A 22266-nucleotide genomic window follows, 5' to 3' on the forward strand; every position below is an offset into this window, starting at 1 on the left:
CACAAAGATAAAGGACAATGATGAGCCTGTGAAATATCTCACAACATGGCTGAATCTGGAGTGCATTATGCTAAGTGAAATAATTCAATCACAAAAGGACAAATACTATATGAGACTGCTATTATTAAAAGTCAAAAAATGTTTACGCACAAAGAATCTTTGATGGTTACGAGGAAAGGGAGAGGTAGGGAGATGAAATCACTAACTAGACAGTTCACAAGAGTTAACTTTAGTGAAGGGAAAGATAACACACAATACAGGGGAAGCCAGCACAACTTGACCAAAGCAAAGTCATAGAGGCTTGCTAGACACATCCGAACACCTCGAGGGACAGATTACTGGGGCTGAGGGCTGGGGCCATGGTCTTGGAGAACATCTAAGTCAAGTGGCCTAACATAGCTCATAAATAAAATGTTCTACACCCCACTTTGGTGAGTAGCATCTGGGGTCTTAAAAGCTTGTGAGCAGCATCTAGGATATATCTGTTGGTCCCATCCCATCCGGAGCAAAGGAGAATGAAGAAAATGGAAGACACAAGGAAAATATTAGTCCAAAGGACTAATGGACCACATGAACCACAGCCTCCACCAGCCTGAGACCAGAAGAACTTGATGGTGCCTGCTACCACCACCAACAGCTCTGACAGGGATCACAATACAGGGTCCCAGACAAAGTGGGAGAAAAACGTAGAACAAAATTCAAATTCACAGAAATGACCAGACTTACTGGTCTGACAAAGACTGTTGGAACCCCTGAGACTATGGCCCGTGGATACCCTGCTAACTCAAAACTGAAGCTACTCCCAGCGTCCTTCTTTCAGCCAAAGACTATAGACAGGCCTATAAAACAAACAATACCACACCTGAGGTACATGCTTCTTAGTTCAATCAAGTATAGGAGACCAAAGGGCAGCACCTGTCTAAAAGCAAAAATAAGAAGGCAGGAAGGGACAGGAAAACTGCACGAATGGACACAGGAACCTCGGGTGTAAAGGGAAAGGGGGAGAGTGCTGACACATTGCAGGAATTGCAGCCAATGTCATAAAACAATTTGTATATAAATTTTTTTAAGGAGAAGCTTATTTGCACTGTGAACTTTCACCTAAAGCACAATAACATTAAAAAAAATAATTTCACCTATTTCTTTTTTAATGTGACTACAAGAAATTTTAATATTATTTATGTGGCTTGCATTACATTTCTGTTGGACAGTGCTGACCTAGAAAGCATGGGGTTGGGGAAGGGACCAGGGTTTTGAGAAGGATAGTAGTATGGCCAATCTGCATTTGAGAACTGATAGTCTGGCAGACAAGAGAGAGGACAGTCTGAGGGCAAGAAGAGCAGTTAGAAGGCTACTGTGATGGCTCAGGAAGGAAATTGTTGCAGTAATCAATGTCACAAAAGTTGTGTATCTGCTTGGTAAAATTGCCACTTTCTGCATTAGTTGTAGGGAAGCAAAAGACAAATAAAACAAATATAAACCCGTTGACCTGTTGCCATTGAGTCAATTCTGACTCACAGCTACCCTATGAAAACAAATATATATATATATATATAATCAAAAAAATATGTGTGCGATGTGTTTTGGAAAGCAGATACCCTACCTTGCGCACGCATACGTACTAACAAGTACCCTGTGTGCACGCAGACGCACACATCCTAACACCTCCGGCTGTGCTCATTCTTCACCATTTTTTAGATCAGCGCTACATTCACAGCACCTGGTAAGATGGCCTTCTGTGCATGGACACAGACAAGTCATCTGGCGGTGGGAAGCTCTGCCCCTCCGGACTCGGCTCTGCCGCTTACCAACTGAGTGACTCTGGGCAAGTTGCTCTGAGTCTCTCTATCTTCATAGGAAAAATAGCTAAATCTTTTACAGATTCTGTGGGAGATTTAATGCAAAAATATTAGAAAGTATGTAACACTAATAATTAATTCTGTAAAATCTTAGGATGCTCTTTGTTCTAATCTGCAGAGCATACCATCTCCACTCATAATGGAGGAGGACTGACTGTAATTTCAGGGTAAACTAAAATGCTCACCTTTGGCAGAGTAGTTCCTTTGGAAGGTTTGGAGCAATACCAAGCCCCAGATCCTTCTGCTCAGGGTAGTTTGGCATCCTCATGTAAGCACGCCTGCCCTCCCCTTGATGGCTCTGGCTGTAGGCTGAATTGGATAAAGAGGATAGACCAGGTCTCTGAAGGTTAAGTAAATGAGACTCAGTTTGGATAACATGCTGGTTATCTGGCCACACAGGTGTTCCGTGACTTTCTTCCCCTTGATGGCCCTGGCTGTAGGCTGAATTGGATAAGGAAGATAGGCCAGACTGCCTGAAGGTTAAGTAAATGAAGACTTCGTTTAGCTAACATGCTGGTTATCTGGCCACACAGGTGTTCTACAGCCTTTTTTTTCTTTCCTGGAGGTTGGGGTCACATGGTTGCCAAAATTGAGCCTTAACTTACGTCAATATTTAACTCCTGTGAAAACATAGCTACTGGATTAGAAACTTCCAAGTCTGGAGTTTTTATTTTTAAATGTCCGAGGTTTCAGCGTCAAAGCTAAGTCAGTGTTGTATAATGCTATGTAAATTAAGGAAATGTGGGATTGTTTTCAGACAGGAACCCACCTCAGTTTTCAGTGCCATGAGGTTGAGGTAGCTGGGGAGGGCTGCCATGATTCTGTCACTTATTACAGGGCCCATTTTCTACCTGCAATCCCCTCAGATGTGAGAAGCAACAGAGGCTGGTTGAGAGTAGGGTTTTGGTAATAGCTCCAATCTATATACCTATGGTATTTGAGTCTACTATGTATCCAGCACATGGAGTTGATTCAACTCATATAAATTGCATCTGGGGACCCAGGCAACATCGGGTGAATTTTCACTAAACCCAGGAGTTTCATATGGCGTCAGATTGCCTGTGGAACTAAGGCGGAAAAAAAATGCCCATTAAAATTAAAATTCTACCAAAATGGAGAGAAGAATTGAACAATTAATTTTTATAATTTGGGGGGTTGAGAGAGAAGAGATTTTAAAAACCAAGTGATAAATCTGTCAAAGTTTAGTGTTATGCCTAAGTACCCTCCAGTTTCCATGATGAAATTTATATCCCTGAATTAGATGTTTGGTATTTGAACTATTAATCAGTGACTAATAAAACACTCTATATTAGTTAAACAATGCTAGTTGCTATAATCTTGAAACCTCAGTGGCTTAAAACAACAGGAGTTTATTTCTTACTCAGGCAAAGGGTGCTGGTGATTGATGGATGGCTTTCCTCCAAGTAGGAACCCAGGTTCCTTCCATCTTGTGGCTCTGCCGGCTTCAACACAGGGCCTTCAATGTCACTGTCTGCTTATGGCCATGGAAGGCAAGGCACATGGTGGATTATGTATGGTTTTTGGGGGGTAGGATGGGGACTAGTGCACATCCCTTCTACTCAAGATGCATTGGCCAGAATTTGGTCATGTGGCCCCATCTACCTGAAAGGGAGGTTGGAAAACAGAACCTAGTTCTATTCTCTACAGGAAGAGGCAAGCAATCTCTGCCACCTACTCTACAAACAGATATTCCTAGATAGCACGCTAGTGATCTGAATGTAACATTTCACAACCCGGCTAAGGAGTTTGGTGGGATTGAATTTAGGGCAAGTCATTCATCTAGAGCTGACATGATAGACTGTCGACTATGTAACCATGCTCTTCTTAGCTTTTATAAGAGTTTAAGAAATTGAATCTTCCTGAAACATTCTAAAATTTGAACTTAATTGAGTTTACAAAATCAATCCCCAATGACTCTAGTCTTTGTTTTGGAATTTGGTGACTTTTGTCATGGATTCTACAAAGGTTGCCGTAATTACAGATTAAATTCTGCACCGTATAAAATGTCACCTTAGAAATTTTATGTAAATTATCTGGTAATTCACACAAAATATTAATTACTTCATGGTAAACCCCAGAGTGGACACTGGCTCCTGTAAATTATGACTGTCGGGGCAATATAGCATTGCCATGAATAAATATTATAGAGACACAAGACCTCAAATCTTAGAAGTTTCTGGATTTTTGCTGGCTTTGAGTAAAAGAATCTTCATAAAACTACAGTGCTTTTCTGCAAGATTTTGTAGGTGATTGTTACTACAACCATCATGCAAAATAAATTGCATTTCATGTTCATCCTCTGTTCGTTCATTCAACAGGGATGCATTAAGGATGAATAAGTCGGAACCGTTCCATGGCAATGAGTTTTTTTTTTTTTTTTAATGTATCAAACTAAGATCCCTGAGTGGTGCAAATTGTTTGCACTTGAATGCTAACCTAAAGGTGGGCGATTGGAACCCAACCAGCTGTACTGAGGAAGAAAAGGCCTAGCAATCTATTTCCATTAAAATTACAGCAAAAGGGGCAGGGGGAACCCTGTGGAGCAGTTCTACTCTGTAACACATGGGGTCACCAGGAGTCAGGATCGACTAGAGGTCAACTAACAACAACAAAGTATCAAGCACTGAAGTGGATGCTAAGGTACGACAACAAAGCCCAGAGAGTTCCAGCCTTCTCTGAGTTTATGATTTACAGCTAACTGTAATGGGTCACAAATGAAGAAGCTCTGAGGGTAGGCATTCTTAGAGGGGACAGGGAGAATCAACCTAATCAGGGCTAGCGGGACTCCATGAGGAAGGGATGATGTGCTGAGGTATAAAGAGTTAAATGGGAATTTGCCAGTCTCTCATCCATGGATTTCCTTCTCTGTCCCTTCTCTCCTGATATTAACTTTTCCCTTACAGGGGACTGAATTATTATTTGACCATTTCGACCTATAGAAGTAGGAATGTCATATGGTTCAACCTAACATCTGTGATACTGTCAGGCTAAATAGCCTTGGCCTTTCAAAATTATGGTATCCCACTGCAGTCTTTTCAACATTTATTTTAGGCAATCCGTCACAAACTAAAAACACTCCAATTCTTCCTATCAAACGCTCTTTCAGATTATTTTTCCCAAATTATTTTTTCCCAGTTGGATTTTATCTTTCCCTTGTGCTCGTAATTTCACCTGGTGTGGTGTCACTGGTTCCATCTCTGTGCTCTTGGGAGTACCCCCAATTCCTTTGGTTAGTTCAGTTATTCTTTCCTCCATGTTATTGTTGAGAAATAAATTAGTTCTACGGACTATCAAAATAAAAAATCAACTCGTTTCCTGGAAGGAATGAACTCTCTTGAATTGCCTCTATTTCACTGTTTTTGGAGGGTAAGGCAAGGTTACACCAAAACAGCATGAGCCAGTAAACTTCTAGTAGTTGTTTTCAAGTCTGCTGTTATCAAATACGTGAAAACAATTTAATTTCACCAAAGCCCACAGACCTGCAAAGAGAATTGTAAACTTTTAAAAAAGAGGCAGACTAGAACCTACAAGGAAGTTATGGTGATTCTGCGCCTTGTACAATCACATTGGAAGAGAACTTTTCATGTGGACCCCTTTGTCGTCTTCCCACATGTACTGTGGAAAACTTTCCCTTCACTGTTAATCTGGTTTATCTATGATTAAAATTATAAATACATCCGTGGAACCTTCTCTCTTCTCATGCTACTTTTCCATGGAACTACTGAAAAAGATAAGGTCTGCCTATAAAAGGACCTTTGGGCGCTATCTGGTTGTGTGCAGAACTGGACAAAACTGCCACGGTGAGTCCGGAACATGTGTTCCAGGCTTCATTTACTAGAATTTACCCAAATTCTAGTGATTTAGGTCTAACTGAACTTGAATTATTCCAATTTTTTAAAAAACTGATTTAGCCAAGACTAATTCGTGTTTTTAACTTTATTTAGATGCTGCTAATTTGGACACTCTCAATACTGCTGGGAGCAGTGGCAGGTAAGAAAAATTGCCCTGGGGGTACAAGTGTTAAAGTGCCCGCTACTAACCGAAAGGTGGGCAGTTCAAACCCACAGGCCGCCCCACAGGAGAAAGATATGACAGTCTGCTTCTATAAAGATTAAAGCCTTGGAAATCCTATGGGGCACTTCTACTCTGTCCTAAACTGTTGCTATGAGTTGAAATTGACTCCACAGCAAGGGATTTGCTTTGGTTTTTGGTTGGGGAGGGAGTCACTGCTCAAGGCTTTGAAGAAGGGCTACGACAGGCAAATTCAAGCCACCCTGAGGATAAGAAGTAGAGTGAGGAAGAAGACACACTTAAAGAACACAAGCACTTGGAGTAGAGTTGCTGGATGAAATCCAGGATGCCCAGTTAAATTTGAATTTCAGATAAATAAGTATGGGACATGTTTACACTTAAAAATATTTTTGTTTATATGAAATTCAAATTTAATTGAGCATTTTGTATTTTTATTTGTTAAATATGGCAACACTAGCTTAAAGTCAAATGTGGGGTTTGAACTCTGGCTTTACCACCTACAACTGTATTACCGTGAACAAAATTCTTAACCCCTCTGTGTTTCAGTATTTTCATCTGTGAAGTTGGGATAATAATACACCTCTTTCGTAGGGCCGTTATAGGGCTTAGAGGAGATGAGTCATGTAAATAATTTTGCCCAGCAACTGGCATTTAGTAAGATCTCAGTAAATGCAGCCCCTTGTACAGCTACTACTCCTACTCCAACTATTAATCTAGACTTTATCCTTCCTAATAACCCTTCCCTTGAGTTGTTCCTTTATAGGGTAACATTCAAGCCTAGAGTTTTGTCAAACCACCGGTTGTTGTTTATTTGTTTGTGAACAACTTCTTCATCTCCAGAATGCCCCTCAAACATAGGTTAGAGATCTAACTGCTCACCCAGAGTGGAGATAAAAAAGTTTCAGACCTTGCATGAAACTCGAGCTCCCCATCTAAAGCCTAAAGCCAGAAGTGGCTAAAAGAAGTTGAGAGCCTCTTTCCTTCCATGAGGCCTGGGGACACAAGGCCACTCTTTCCTTAGTCACCAATGGCCCGTGGAAGACATCCTAGTTGAAAGACCAAAACAGATCCTAGCATGGGACTGAGCGAGAGACATGGGGCAAAGGAGCCCTGTGTGGTGGAAATGAGGAGAGCAGCCCTGTCGCTAACAAGAACATTATTGCCCTTTGAAGTTTTTTATCGGTGTGTGGATGAAAGGGTGTTTGGGGAAGTAGAGGAAGAAAATTTGCCACAAAATATAATTTAACTCACATTTAGGCAGAGTGACAATTAAATACAGTGTTCTGGTCAAACTAATATCCTCGGAACACTTCTGGGTGATTTCAGGAAAAGAAGCCTGCTACGAGCGACTTGGCTGCTTCAGTGATGATGAGCCATGGGCAGGAACTACAGAAAGACCACTCAAAATCCTGCCCTGGGCTCCAGAAGATGTCAACACCCGCTTCCTCCTGTATACCAATGAGAACCAAGACAACTTTCAAGTAAGAGCACTCTTGGTTTTTAGAACCAAGTTCCTTCGATTTCAAGTCATGAGAACTGAATATTTGAGGCTTTTAAAGAGAATAAATCAAACAGTGGAATATGCACTTTTGGGACAGTGAGCTTAAGTATTATTTAATGTAACTTATTTATAAAAGGTTCACTAACTTGACATTATTCTTGTCCTACCTCCGTAATACCATTTATCTAGCAGACATATTTTTCCAAGTTGAACAACTAAAAATTTCATGATGGCTGGAAGGTAGCAACTTGGTGATGATTGTGAATAGCTTGGTTTTAGTGGGAAGATCCTTACTCAGCAGGATCCCAAATTCTGGCAGCCTTCTTCCACTTACCACCTCCCTCCATGTACAAATAACTCTGTTAGATACCATAAGAAACTTGACAGTAAACACTTTTCTCCCCTACAACAGGAAGTGACTGCAGATCCATCAGTTATCAAGGGCTCCAATTTCAGAAAGGATAGAAAAACCCGCTTTATTATTCATGGATTCCAAGACAAAGGAGAAGAAAGCTGGCCGTCCAGCTTGTGCAAGGTGAGACGTGGTAGTCTCTTAAGGCAAGGGTGTTTCTGGAGAGATAGTTAACAACTGGTGAGGCACAGACCCTAAACAATTAGAACAAGGGCTGGAGACCTCATAGCACTGGAGAAACTCAAGAGCACTGCTGGGCCTGGGTTTCCCATGGAAGGTCCTGGAGATGGGGTTAGGGGAGGGAACCTGAACATCGGGTTGGCAGGCATTTTTTGGCTCCTGTTGCGGTTGCATAGACTCTGATTCATAGTGACCCTATAAGACAGATAGAACTACTTCATAGGTTTTCAAGGAGCGACTGGTGGACTCAAACTGCCGACCTTTTTTGGTTAGCAGCTGAGTTCTTAACCATTGTGCCACCAGTGGCTCCACATAGTCATTATTTAATAACAAGTAAGGAGATATTTCAAAATTTTAACAACAGATGCTGCCATACTGATGCATATTAGTTCATCATAGGACCTTGTTTTTTCAATAGCTTTTACTTTTCATGTGAGGAAGTAAGATATCTCATTTTGCCCACACGAGTTCTTTTCCTTTGATTTTTACTTGTTCATCTTTGATCTCCTATGGTAACAATATCTAGGAAAACTGGATAGGTTTTCATTTCCAACTTCTTTTGTTTTAACGTGTACTGTAAGCAACGATTCCATTTTCTTTAATTTGCCTTTGACTCTGTGCCCTGTGATAATGAAGAATTACAAGACAGAAAATCAAAGAGAATAATTTCTCCTAACAGCTGCCAGTGCTTGAGGAACATTATTGATTCATTTATTCATGTATTTATTCATTTATTTATTAAGTTTTCATGGCCAACTGTGACACAAAGTTTTTCAGAGGTCTCAAGAAGAAAGACATAAAGGTCATCCTAAAACCCATTTCATTTCAGGCCTACCTACAACTCAAGTAAAAACTTGAACTGAGTCAACTCCAGAGAGTGTCCTTTGATCCAGAAGATAAATGAAATAAACAGGCTAGAGTCATTCACTTCACAAGTATAGAAATAGAGTAAAACCATAACCTGCCTTCAAAAATAATTTAAAGCTGACAATTATTGGAGGGATTAAGCATATAATTCTGTACAACAGTGAAGAAAAAAATTGATTCATAGCTCAAAAGAATATAGATTTTTAGATATTTCTATACAATTTATTTCCAAGATCCCAGAAGCAGACATGTTTTTTCTTGCATTTGATTTGATTTTGACCACTCCATTGCATTATGATAGAGAAGCAAGTGTATTAAACTGGGCTGTTAAAGATCCCAGATTCCATCCTTGACTCTGTCATGAGCTAACCACGACATTAGCAAATTATTCCTCCTCTTTGGATTTTTCCATCTGTACAATGAGGGAGTTAGAGATGGCTTCTAACATTGCTTTGTTTTTCTCAGATTCTTTTTGGAACAAGGTGGAGGTATGTATAAACACGCACTCAAACAAACAATTCCTGCCAGATCTACAATTTCTGTAACCATGATTGATCCCCATGAAAGAGGACTTTCAGTGGGTATCTAGTAGTTGAGTTTTTATGTGAAATAAGTCTTCAGCGATGTATAGTAAAGTATGTTCATCTAAAGACTTTGATTAGTCTTTCCATCATGGAAAAGCTTACCTTCAACATATTGAGCTAAGGGGTCCAAACATAATCTTTCATAATCATTCAAGAGATATTTATTGATCACCTATTACGTGACAGGAACACTTCTGGGCACTGAAAATACAGCCATCGAACAAAACATGCAATGTCCTTGAATACATTCTAGTGTAAGACAATATAGCGTTAATGATATTTATAATGATCTATGAGACAACCGACTGTGCCACATTTTAGGCGATATTCCATGAATCAAATTTCTATGCCTACATTGCAGTGGAAATCCCAAGTATCCAGTTCCCGCTATACCCAAACCTCAAGTTTGGAGCCAGTGTTAAACTTCAGGAGTAATTTCATATCCATAACTGACTAAAGACTTTGTTCATCACTTAAGGGTTAAAAGCAAGCATGATATTGTATAGCTCAAGGTAGGAATTTATCCTAGCACTCAAATGTGTAAATTAGTAACTAATAAAGGTCCTGCATTGTTTACCTATTTATTTGTGTCTCTTCCAACAGAACATGTTTCAGGTGGAAAGCGTGAACTGCATCTGTGTGGACTGGGAAAAAGGGGCCCAAACAGGATACTCACAGGCTTCACAGAACACCCGGATTGTAGGGGCAGAAGTGGCGTATTTTGTTGAAGTTGTTCAGGTAACTGCCTCCAAGTTCTTGCTCTCTGAATTTCAGGTTTTTTTTTTTTTTTAATGTGCTGTAGGTGTGATAATTGGTAAAGACATTTCTCTCTTGAGATTTGGCTTTTCCTTGAGTCAGCTGAAAAGAAAAACACACAAAAAAATCTATATTTGGGCTTCATCAATAAACCCATTTAATTCCTGAAGCCAACTCTTCAGACACGTATTGGACTGGACAATGGGTTGGAGAGGGATGCTGGTAAGGCGTGAGCTTCTTGGATCAGGTGGACACTTGAGACTATGTTGGCATCTCCTGCCTGGAGGGGAGATGAGAAGGTGGAGGGGGTTAGAAGCTGGCAAAATGGACACGAAAAGAGAGAGTGGAGGGAGGGAGTAGGCTGTCTCATTACGGGGGAGAGTAATTGGGAGTGTGTAGCAAGGTGTATATGGGTTTTTGTGTGAGAGACTGACTTGACTTTTAAACTTTCACTGAAAGCACAATAAAAATTATTAAAAAAAAAAAACATTTAACTCAGTAAACTAATTTGTTTTTTAAGTAAATTTTTCTACGAAGTCAGGTAGGTTGTTTTTGCTTAAAATTCCCCCAGGATTTGTTTGAATTTTACCAGTTGACAAGCCAAGTTGACATGACAAAGTCAACCTCAAAATTAAACTAGCTTTTTTGGTTTTTTTTTTTTTTTTTTTAAGAGAAGCACCATGATAACAAGATAACCTGACCTCGTAACCAAAAATATAGGAAATTAAACTTGCATGTGCTTGAGTAATTGCTTTCATTATTATTTTCTAATCCAAGTTCTTGTTGCATGATCTCTGGGTAACAATTCTTCATATTGATTGTATCTATTAAGGATGCTCTCAACATGTAAAATGAAAAAAATAAAACCCTACTTGCAATTGTTCAAAAGTTAGACCCATTTCCTTTTTTAAAAAAAATGTAATTATAGAAAAAAAAACATGAAAAATAATTGCTTTGATGAGGCGGTATATCTTCTTATAATTTAAGTTTTCAGAGGTTCCCCTTCTGTACCCATCTTTAATCCTGCAATACTTGAAAACATTCTGAAGAGATTTCCCTTCTAACAGTCAGCGTTTGGGTACTCACCTTCCAATGTCCACATCATTGGCCACAGCCTGGGCTCCCATGCTGCTGGGGAGGCTGGAAGAAGGACCCAAGGGACTGTTGGACGAATCACAGGTTGGTCAAAACAGTGAAAGCTTAAAGTGAGACTAAATGCAGCCTAAACAGAATCTAAAAGGGACTACAGGAAGGAAATTTGGTGCAGCCCTACTTTTCACCTGAGGAGACAGACTTCCACATCTTCCAAATTGCATCAGAAATCAGTGGTTCTGAGGTCTTGGGAATTTTTACTGATACAAATCTTTGGTCTACGGAGCCCTGTTTAATCCATAAATACTGCATGTGACTAAAATGTGAATTAAGAACATCTGCAGGCCTCATTTGTACCTATTTTCCCTGTGGCAGGCTTTCACAAAGCACAAGCTTCGTAGTGTAACTTGAGTAGAGTTAATACTGAAGAGTTCAAAATTGTCTAATTATATTCTACTTCAGTAGAAATTGCTAATTAGCCCAAACTTCATCAATGACCCAAGAGTTGTATGTGTGTATTAGTGGGTTAGTGGGGGGAGGGGAGGCGATGGTTAGTTGGTCAGTTTTCCCTGACCTGCTGGTTGTTCCTGCTGCTAATTAGATGAAAAAATATTATTTTAAAAACCTCAGACTGGATGCATTGGGCCAGTGGGATCACATGCTGGATACCCAGGTCCTAAAACAATGCTATAATCCTATGAGAAAGATAAGAGGTGAGTATTTTAAGGAACAACCACTTGCCTCCTCCATCTTCTGTCTCTGAACTCCTGATTCTCAAAAACACATAATACATATATTTTTTTATACATATACGCACACACACATGCACGCTTGGGATAAGTTGGTTTCATTTGGATTGGTGCAGAAATTTGGAATGTCTATCCATTCATTTGCTGGTGAAGAGCTCTACCCAGAACATTCTTTCCTATCTCTGTAAATGTTTACAAGAGCCTGCTCATCCAGGTGCTATGAGAGGCTGTGGTCGTGGCAACTGTGAGAGCCAAGGTCCTTTCCCTCATGGGAGTTTACAGTCTACAGGAGCTATTCTAGCTGTATAGCTTTTAGGGGTCCAGTATGTCCCAGAGTCTCCGTTTTCCCTGTGGCTGCAGCTAGTGATGGGTATTGTCCTCAGTGACTATGGTTTGGGGAAAAGTCACTTTAATGCAAATAGCAAACTAAAAGCAGATTTTTGTTCAAAAAATGGTGAGGTAAGAAAGAACTGTGGAGCCCTGGTGGTGCAGTGGTTAAGCTCTCAGTTGCTAACCAAAAAGCCTGTGTTTCCAACCCACCAGCCACTCCAAGGGAGAAAGATGTGACATTCTGCTTCCGTAAAGATTACAGCCTTGGAAACCCTATGAGGCAATTCTACTTTGTCCTATAGAGTCACTGTAAGTCGAAATTGACTAGATGGCAATGGGTAAGGAAGAACTAGCATGTTTCTTCCCATGGATAACTCACAATTACAGCCAGCGTTTGCCCTCAGATCTGTAACTAACGAGGAAACGCGAGTGTGCATAAACATGGATGAGTATTAATGTGACACATCTGCTTTACTTTAGGATTGGATCCAGCTGAACCTAACTTTCAGGGAACACCTGAATTAGTCCGATTGGATCCCAGTGATGCCAAGTTTGTGGACGTAATCCACACGGATGCTGCCCCCCTTATTCCCAACTTGGGTGAGCTCCCCAACTTGTCTTCCCTGAGTGATCAGCTGCTCATCAGTTTAATTCTATATGTTAACATCAAACGTCCCTTATTTTAAAATCTCTCAGGGTTTGGAATGAGCCAAACTGTGGGCCACCTAGATTTCTTTCCAAATGGAGGATTAGAAATGCCTGGATGTAAGAAGAATATTCTCTCTCAGATTGTTGACATAGATGGAATCTGGTCAGGTAAAACCATTATGTGTATGAAGAGATTTCCTAGGGGAAAGTTTCTGTTTTGTTTTGCCAAAATTGCTAAAAATTGTACAAAATTGCTAAATATCTTACAGGTATCGGATTTTATATAACAAAGGACTTTTAATGGTCTTCCTGAGATACTGAGCCTTCTGTGAGGCATTTAATTGGGGAAAGAGGGCATGAGGAAACCATTGGAAAGAAAATGTATTTACAGTCAATTTTCCATGGTTCTTATTCAGGGAATATATAACTAAGCTACACTTAGACATCTATACAGACCAATCTTTCCCTTCTAAAGTTTTCCCATTTCATTTCGCTATGAACTAACTAGTATAATCTTAAATGGTTCTTGTTAACTTATGATTGCATTTCAAATCATAGATACACTTCCTAAATAATTTCTATCTGTGACATCCATGAATTGATACTGATCAGAGAAAAGTCAGGAAAAATAAAATGTCACTGATGTGTAATCATGTCTAATTTCAAAGGACTTCGTGACTATGTGTCCTGTAATCACTTGAGAAGCTACAAGTATTATTCTGATAGCATTCTCAACCCTGATGGCTTTGCTGGATTCTCTTGTTCCTCTTACAGTGACTTTACTGCAGTAAGTACATTCTGCCTTTCACTCGAAAAACAGAGCGACTGTCACTTCTCAGGACTGGTATGTCTCTCTGTAGCCAGCATGCATTCAGACAATGTTACCCCGTCACTGCCAAATTACTGTTACTTTTAACCATATGTATGCATTTGTAGTGATAAAGCATTAGGGAATTTGAGATAAAACGGGCTTGAAAATGGAAATGCTTTGTATCTATCTCATTCTCTATCACTGCTGTTTGTATCGAGTAACTTTTCAAACTTGTTTTGAAAATAGCTCTAAATGAGGCACATTCTAGGGAAACCTGAGCTATGTCTACAGGATGCTAATGAAAACGTAAAAATGTTCTTAAATGCTTACCTTCAAAATCTATATAGCTATAGGTATGTGGGTATTTCCGTGTAATCTCACACTTGCCAAGGTATTTTTGAGTTTCGTCTTCTTTGGTATTCTCTAGATATCTAGGTTGAGATTCTTAAGAGTGACCTTGAATATGACATGCTTTTTTTATTGCCTGTTGTTTATTGAACTGGCTTTTTACTATAAATTCTATCAAATCAAAATTTGTAACCTATGCAATTTAATAAGAAAAATTTTAAATAATGTGCCAGGTGCTGTCATAAATTCCCAGGAGATACACCTTCCTGATTAAAAGAGAGGATGTGAATCCTCATTTCACCATTAAATAGCTGAGTGACTTGGGCAAAATACTTCTTTTAGGCAGTATTGTCATTTGTAAATATGAATAATAATGGTATGATTCCATAGACTTTGTGGGAGGATTTAGTGAGATGACATATGCTAATTGCTTAGCTTGCATATATAAAAAGAACGAACCTCCCCTTTCTTTGGTCTAACTTTCTTTGTCCCAAGTTCTTGTCCTCTAGTTAGTGTGGAACACTAATCAACAACAACAACAAAAAAAAACTTAGGTCTCATTCAGTTGAAACTTAGTCTGATTCAACTATATAAACAGTTCTTGTAGGTAATGCTTAGTCACTTTTATAAGAAAAAAATCTCAGTCTTGTAGATTTCTCAGCCTTTGAATCCTCTCCACAGCTCTTCTCCAATTTTGCTTTGAGGCAAGGTGATTGTGATACTGGTATTCAGTGTTCATGTTTGACAGAGGGGGAGATTTGGGAGTCCATGGGTGCAGGGTCATCTGGCTCCATCAAACTCTGGCCAACGTCCTTGTCTGCCTTATTGATGGGAGCACCGCTGCATTTGCAATTGAAGTCTGGGGCTTGTCTATTCTTCTGGCCCAGGCAATGCCCTCAGAGAGCTTTGGCTATTTCTCCCTTGCTGGATGCAGACCCCTGAGATTCTGCCAAGTCCATTATCTGGTCCACTGATCCTGCACTCCACCTCTTGCCTCTACTGTGGAGTAGTAGCCTAGCCCCTCCATAGTAGGAATTGGGTTGCTTTCCTCCACACTCTGTTGCTCCTGCTTTCTCTCTTTTCCCCACAATTCCTTGACCTAGAAAGAGTGGACATTCTCCTATGTTACATTCATCTTTGCCAGACTCCAACCTCATAGCTAATCCTTCATGGCCAACTGGGGCATTTTCTCTCCACCTTGGAAGAATTCTGGTATCTGAGTCTTTAGTATTTTGATTTACTAAATAGGAGCTAAAGGAATTGAGAAAAGCCTGACTTTTGAGTCTATTGCTTTCCTTCTGGATCCCATTTTGCATGTCTGGAGCTCATTAGCACCTCCTGTTCTTTCTTTTTTGCAAGTTTTATAAAAGAAATCCTTATTGTCTTGCAGGCAGATGGAAATCTGGGGCCAAGTGGGGCAATTTAGAGGCAAGAGAGAAAATATAAATCCTCCCATGTGTGATTTTTGTAATATTTTGGTTGATATTATGTTATTTAACAGTGAAATTGCAGATTTTTTCATTGTGAATAATCCATTCTCCTACGATGCACTTTTAACTTTTACTGAGACACTACTAAAAACTATCGGAACAGAATTGGCTGTAGAATATCTGAATTGCAACAATATGTGCAAAGAAGGAAAGAGCATCCTCATTCATCACATGTTTATTTCCACTAGAACAAGTGCTTCCCCTGTCCAAGCGAAGGCTGCCCACAGATGGGTCATTATGCTGATAGGTTTCCTGGAAAAACCAGTGGAGAGGGCCTGGAGTTTTATCTAAACACTGGTGATGCCAGTAATTTTGCCCGTAAGTTTCTATTTTGCCTACCTTCAATTCTTAATGCTAAGTATTTTGTTATGTCTATTGAAAATGGGTAAAATCGATTTTCTATACAAAAGCTTTAACCCCTCTCCAAAGTGGAGAAAATCCTCAAATGCAGGGCTCAAGGTTTATTATGGCTAGTTTAGGTGGCAGAACAGCTTTGCGCCTGAACTATCAAAGATACAAAAATAAATTGCTTCCTTTGAGCATTGTGCTCTTTTTCAGATGTATCTATATGGGGTGAAATTGACAACAGATTAGATAGGAAACTGAGAGGACAATGAGTTTATGTTAATGGGGGACGAACTACTTGGAAAAGGAGGATGAGAATGGTTGTACAACTCGAAGAATAATCGATGTCACTGAATTGTACATGTAGAAATTGTTGAATTGGTGTATGTTCTGCTGTGTATATTAACAACAACAATAAAAATTATTTATTTAAAATAATAATAAATTGCTTCACCTTTGATTCTGGTGCTGAATTCAGGAGTCTTCCTCTGCTCCAACCTCTTCGTATTCAGTCGAGTTTCACTGAGTAAAATGCTGAGGTTTAGTACAAGCAGAAAAAGTAATGCAGGAGAGATGTGGCAGAGGTTGAGGAGATGGAAAGGAGTTGGCAGCTTGGAGAGGTATTTAGGACTGTAAACTCCTTGTAAGATCGGGGTGGTGAGGGATAGGGGACAGGATCCAGGTTTCTTTTCTGGGTAATAGAGGAAGAAAATTAGGTAGATGGGAGTCAGTGGGGTAGCGCATTCCAAATACTAAAGACAAATTTTATCCCCCTTCCAATCTGGCCCAAGCTAGCTTCAGTCGGAATCGACTCAATGGCACTGGGTAGCTCTAAATGGCAAAGCTGGGAGTACACTATTGAGTAGCACCAAAGGACCTCTCTTTCGGTTACCAGAAAGTAATACATTTCCAATAAATTTGAATTATAGAAGAATTTTAAATGTAGACTATCTAGACAAAAGAAATGACAGTACTCTAAAATCTGGTTATCTCTGAAAATGAACTGATGAACTTTTGAACTTTTTAACACAAGTTCTTGTAACACTTAAGAATAAACAGATTAAAAACTTGAAAGCAAAATGGATTGCATTTCAGCCCCTTGGTTTTAAAAAAGACCTATTGACTTTGGAAAGATCTGTGACCCTCCCAATGCCAGTCTCCTGAACACTGAGATAAAGGAATGTCTATTAAGAAATTAAGAATTACCAATACCATATATTAATTACTCAAAAATTTGTGGCAGTAAAATCCAAATTAACCTGTTGCCAGTGAATCATCTCTACAAGCTGACTTTTATGATTTTTTTTTTTTCATGCAGGTTGGAGGTACAGGGTAACTGTCACACTGTCAGGAGCTAAGGTTACAGGACACGTACTAGTGTCTTTGTTCGGAGACAAAGGAAACTCTAGCCAGTATGAAATTTTTAAGTAAGTGAAATATTACTCTGTTTCTAAAATGTTGGAATAATTCTAATGTATAATTTTTTTATCTATATTATAGTTTATTCACTACTATATAAATGAGTTTAGTAATACCATATATAATTAAAAGAAGAGCCTTTCACCCCTTACCTTACATTTCGGGATTCTGTTTTGAAATTTTTGTCTTTGCTACTTCCTGAAAAAACCATTGATGTTGACTTTGGTGTCTGACATCTAATAATCGGACTTACAATCAGTAAAGAATTGTGTTGCCCACAAAACAGCTGGTAAAAGATGATATAGTAATGTCATTATTTATGAAAGTGTGGGGGAATTGTGACTAAAACATGTTTAAGGTTTTATGAAAGTAAGAATGACTTTAAAGTAAGATGAGGCATGAATGGCAAATGAACTGCACTGAGTTAGCATACATGTCTGCATCTGTTTAATACATTAAAACGACAGATGCAATATCAATTATCTTAGCTAGATATACATTACAAGCTGGTTTTCAAAATATCTACGTATGTATTTATTTATATGTATATTTATGTATGTTTTTGTTAACTTTTAACTCCCAGGGGCTCTCTCCAACCAGGCAATACCCATTCCACTGAAATTGACTCAAGTGTGAATGTTGGGAACGTGCAGAAGGTTAACTTTAATTGGTATACCAATTCGATCAATCTAACTCAACCCAAAGTGGGAGCATCCCAGGTTGTGGTGGAAAGGAATGATGGGAAAGTGTAAGTATATGTGCTAAAAATCCAAAGGGAATTTGTAGTATTGAGTCAGTTTATAATTTTATTCCCACTGAAAGTCTACGTTATGTTAAACATCTAGCAGTCGTTCTCCAACTCCCTAGTTACAGCTGCTTCCTTTTGTTTCTTTAGAGGAAAATGTAGAGCTTCAGCAAAATGCTTTGATAGATTTGTAGGTAAGTGTTGTGTTATCTGGTACAAATGAAGAATTAGAATGAGAATCTGGCTGCATAATCATAACATGAGAAGAATGATTTCACTTGGTAGCTCTGCCTTGTGCTATCCTTGTGTTTAATATGTTCTAATGGTTGACCAGTATCTCCCCCAAACTTCCTGTGTTCACCAAGTTAACACTTATATTGTCAGGAAAAAACTTAACTTCAAAGGATACGAATAGACTTCTGAATCACTGGCTTCCTGAATGAAGTCAGAGGTCTAGGAAATCAACCCTAGTGAGTAATAAAGACTGGGATGTGTGTGAGCCAAAAGGTGTCTACCATGATAAACTACCGGAAAAGGTGAACTGATGATGATAATAAAAATACCAATATTAGCTCAAGTTTGAGTCTTAAGTTAAATTCTGAGGCACAGTGCAATGCTTCTGTCATCACATCATGCAGTCCTCAGAAAACTCCAATGATGGACTTTTGTTTCTTGCAAAAATGAAGACACAGACTGGATTTGCCTTCCCAACTGACACCAAAAATTCAGACAAAATATGTGAAGCAACAGTTCTCAAGATACTGAACATTAGGCAAAAAAAGGACAGTGATCCCTGAGAGGTAAGATATAAGTAAGCTGAGACTTAACAATCGCCTCAACGTACTGCTTTGAGAGAATTCCAGGATGTGGCACAGGGAGAAGTGCAGAGAGAGTCCAGTGGACTTCCTGAATTGAGGAGACATAGCTGTGAATCCAGAAAGACCAGGGTGACTAGATTTTATATGACAGAGAACCAGAGAAGCAAGAGCTGCACAGAGAGAGAACACCAGAGATCTGCAAAGCCCCCTTGAATGTTCAGCAGGGTACTGATCAGTATGTGTGTGTGAGGAAATTGCTCAAAGCCAGTAAAATATCCATTTGAAAGGATTAGACGCAAGAGTGCCCAGTACTCTTGCAGGACTGAGAATAGTGCCTGTTTCCACCAACCAGACTGGAAAAATGCATAATTCAGGGGGCACTGAGTAGAGTGTTTAGGAAGGTCTTGCCTCAGTAATGGGGAATAATTAGCCTAGATTGAGGAAGACCTGAAAGGATCAAACTATTTCCAAATACCTGCATGTGAGAAAGCTCAAGAAGATTTATAGGAATACAAAAGGAATACAAAATTATTCAGCAGACAACAAGGTAAAATTCACAATATCTGATATTCGATCAAAGATTCTCAAGAATGCAAAGAATCAGGACAACACAACCTATAATGAGGAGAACACTCAATCAGTTGAGACCAAACTAGAACTGACACAGATACTAGAAAAGCAGACAGTTATTACACCTGTGTTACATTTGTCCAAAAATCTCAGAAGTGTGGAATATATTTTTAAAAATACCAAAATTGTACTTCTAGAGATGAAAACTATAATGTATGAGATAAAAAAAAAAAATGCACTGGATGCAATTAAAAAGAGAGTGAACATTTCAGAAGAAAAGATTAGTAAACTTGAAGACATAAAAATAGGAACTATCCAAAGTTCAGCACAGAAAAAAAAAAAGCATTTTTAAAATGAAAAGAGCATCAGTGAGCTGTGGGACTTTAAGCAACCTAATATGCTTGTTATTGGAGTCCCCAGTGGAGGAGGGACAGAAAAATACATTTGAAGAAATAAAGACCCCAAATCTTTCAAGTGTGGTGAAAACTATAAGGCCAGAGATGCAAGAAAAATGAAGAAAACAAACACCAATACACATCAAAATCAGATTGCTCAAAACTACTTACAAAGAGAAAATCTTAAAAGCACCAGAAAAAGACATAACACGCTGAAGAACAAAGATAAAAATGCAGCAGATTTCTTGTCTGAAACAATGCAAGTGAGAAGAAAGTGGTGCAACATTTACAAAGTGCTGAAAGGGGAAAACAAAAACAAAAAAACAACTATTAACCTAGAATTCTATACCCACAAAAATAACTTTGAAAGACAAAGATTAAATAAAGACTTTTCAAACATACGAAAGCTACAGGAATTCATCACCAGCAGACCAGCACTATAAGAAATGTTAAAGAAACATCTTCAGACAGAAGGAAAATGACACTGGCTGGAAATGGATCTACAGAAAGAAATTAAGAGCACTGGAAATGATAACAACATTGGTAAATACATAAGATTTTAAAAATATTATTGTCTCTTTAAAAGATAATTGACACTTTAAAAAATAATATCATTATTTTGGGGAGTAAAATGTATGACAACAGTACTATAAAGGGTGTTGCATTGTTGTTATGTGCCATTCAGTCAATTTCAACTCATAGTGACACTGTAGGACAGACTAGAACTGCCCCCCCAGGGTTTCCAATGCTGTAATCTTTCTCCTGCAGAGTGGCTGGTGGGTTTGAACCACCAACTTTTTGGTTAGCAGCCAAGAGCTTAACCATTTAACCAGGGCTCCTTACTGTAAAGGGTAGAAGAGGAAATACTATTGAAAGTTCTTATACAATATGTGGATTGATACAATACACTTGAAGGTATAATGTGATAAGTTAAAAACACATACTATAAATGCTAAACCGAGAAAAAAAAAAAAAAAAAAAACCCAAACCAGTTGCTAGGAAGTTCATTCCGACTCATAGTGAAACTATAGACAGAGTAAAACTGCCCCAAGAAGTTTCCAAGGTGTGCCTGGTGAATTTGAGCTGCTGACCTTTTGGTTAGCAGCCGTAGCACTTAACCACCATGCCACCAGGATTTCCAGGGTTAAAGCAACCACTAAAATAACAAAACAAATAAATAAAGCTAATAAACCAACAAAGGAAATAAAATGGAATCATAACAAATAATCAATTAATCCAAAATAAGGCATAAAAAAGAGGAAAAGGGGAACAAAGACACAGGTGAAAATAAAAAATAAACAATAGACTCATTGTTGTTAGTTGCCTTTGAGTCAATTCTGACTCATGGCAATACCATGTGTGGAGAGTAGAACTGCTCCATAGGGTTTTCAAGGCTGTGACCTTTTGGAAGCAATCGCCAGGCCTGTTTTCCAAGACATCTCTGAATGGGTTTGAACCTCCAACCTTTCACCTAGTAGCCAAATGCTTAACTGTTTGTGCCACCCAGGTACTCCTCACACTGCAGTAGTTAGTCTCTAATTGGTAGTTTCATTAGCCAATGTAACATCAGTTTCGGGAGAACAGACGTTGGAATTTTTTACTCAAGGCTGATTTCTTATCATGTTGTTTAGCCTGCTCGTGCTTATTTGTGTTAATTGACTATTTGCCAAGTGTTCAGTTAATGCTTTTCCCAGTGCCGGACCCAGTGCTGTCGAGTCGATTCTGACTCATAGAAAACAGCCCTCCCTGTCCTTTGAGTGTCCTTTCTTGGGAGTCATTGACGGCTCCTCTCTTTGTTATTGCACAGCCATGAAAGAGAATGGAAAAGGAGAATCCAATCCTTTCTACAGAAGAGGTCTTCTCAAAGTCAATATCTGGGTTTCTGGCACAGATTGTGCCCCTCACTCAGACGAGGGAGAGAGCAGAGTCTACCATGATTATGCTCAACATACCAGATGTGTGCCAGTAAAAGTTGATATTTTTGTTGTTTTCTCTCCACAGGTTCAACTTCTGCAGTCAAGAAACTGTGAAGGAGGATGTTCTGCTCACCCTCACCGCGTGTTAGGCGCGTGCAGACGTGTGACCACTGAATTTTATTGCTAATAAAATCTAGTAGTGCAGCAATTCATTCTTTTGTCATCAGTGTCCACTATTTCAATAAAAACTTTTTGATTTCAATAAAAACTTTTTGATAAGGTGATTAAAAATCCAAAATTTAGAGTTGGTCTGCAAATCACAAATGATTGTTGATTTTTGTTATGCAAGTAATCTCCAGCTTACAATGGGGTTCAATT

General features: G+C 39.0%; 1 protein-coding gene across 1 annotated transcript; it reads left to right on the plus strand.

Moving 5' to 3' along the window:
- The first annotated feature begins 5824 nt into the window (after positions 1–5824).
- LOC126059530 (pancreatic triacylglycerol lipase-like) lies at positions 5825–22057 on the plus strand. The gene is made up of 12 exons (XM_049855266.1): positions 5825–5870; positions 7239–7393; positions 7826–7948; positions 10060–10194; positions 11280–11391; positions 12864–12983; positions 13080–13199; positions 13700–13818; positions 15869–15998; positions 17344–17452; positions 18028–18192; positions 21974–22057. The coding sequence occupies exons 1-12, from the start codon at positions 5825–5827 to the stop codon at positions 22035–22037; spliced, it is 1398 nt and encodes a 465-aa protein (XP_049711223.1). The 3' UTR covers positions 22038–22057.
- The last annotated feature ends 209 nt before the right edge of the window (positions 22058–22266 follow it).

The sequence above is a fragment of the Elephas maximus genome, chromosome 16 (assembly GCF_024166365.1).
Source record: "Elephas maximus indicus isolate mEleMax1 chromosome 16, mEleMax1 primary haplotype, whole genome shotgun sequence".
NCBI lineage: Eukaryota > Metazoa > Chordata > Mammalia > Proboscidea > Elephantidae > Elephas > Elephas maximus.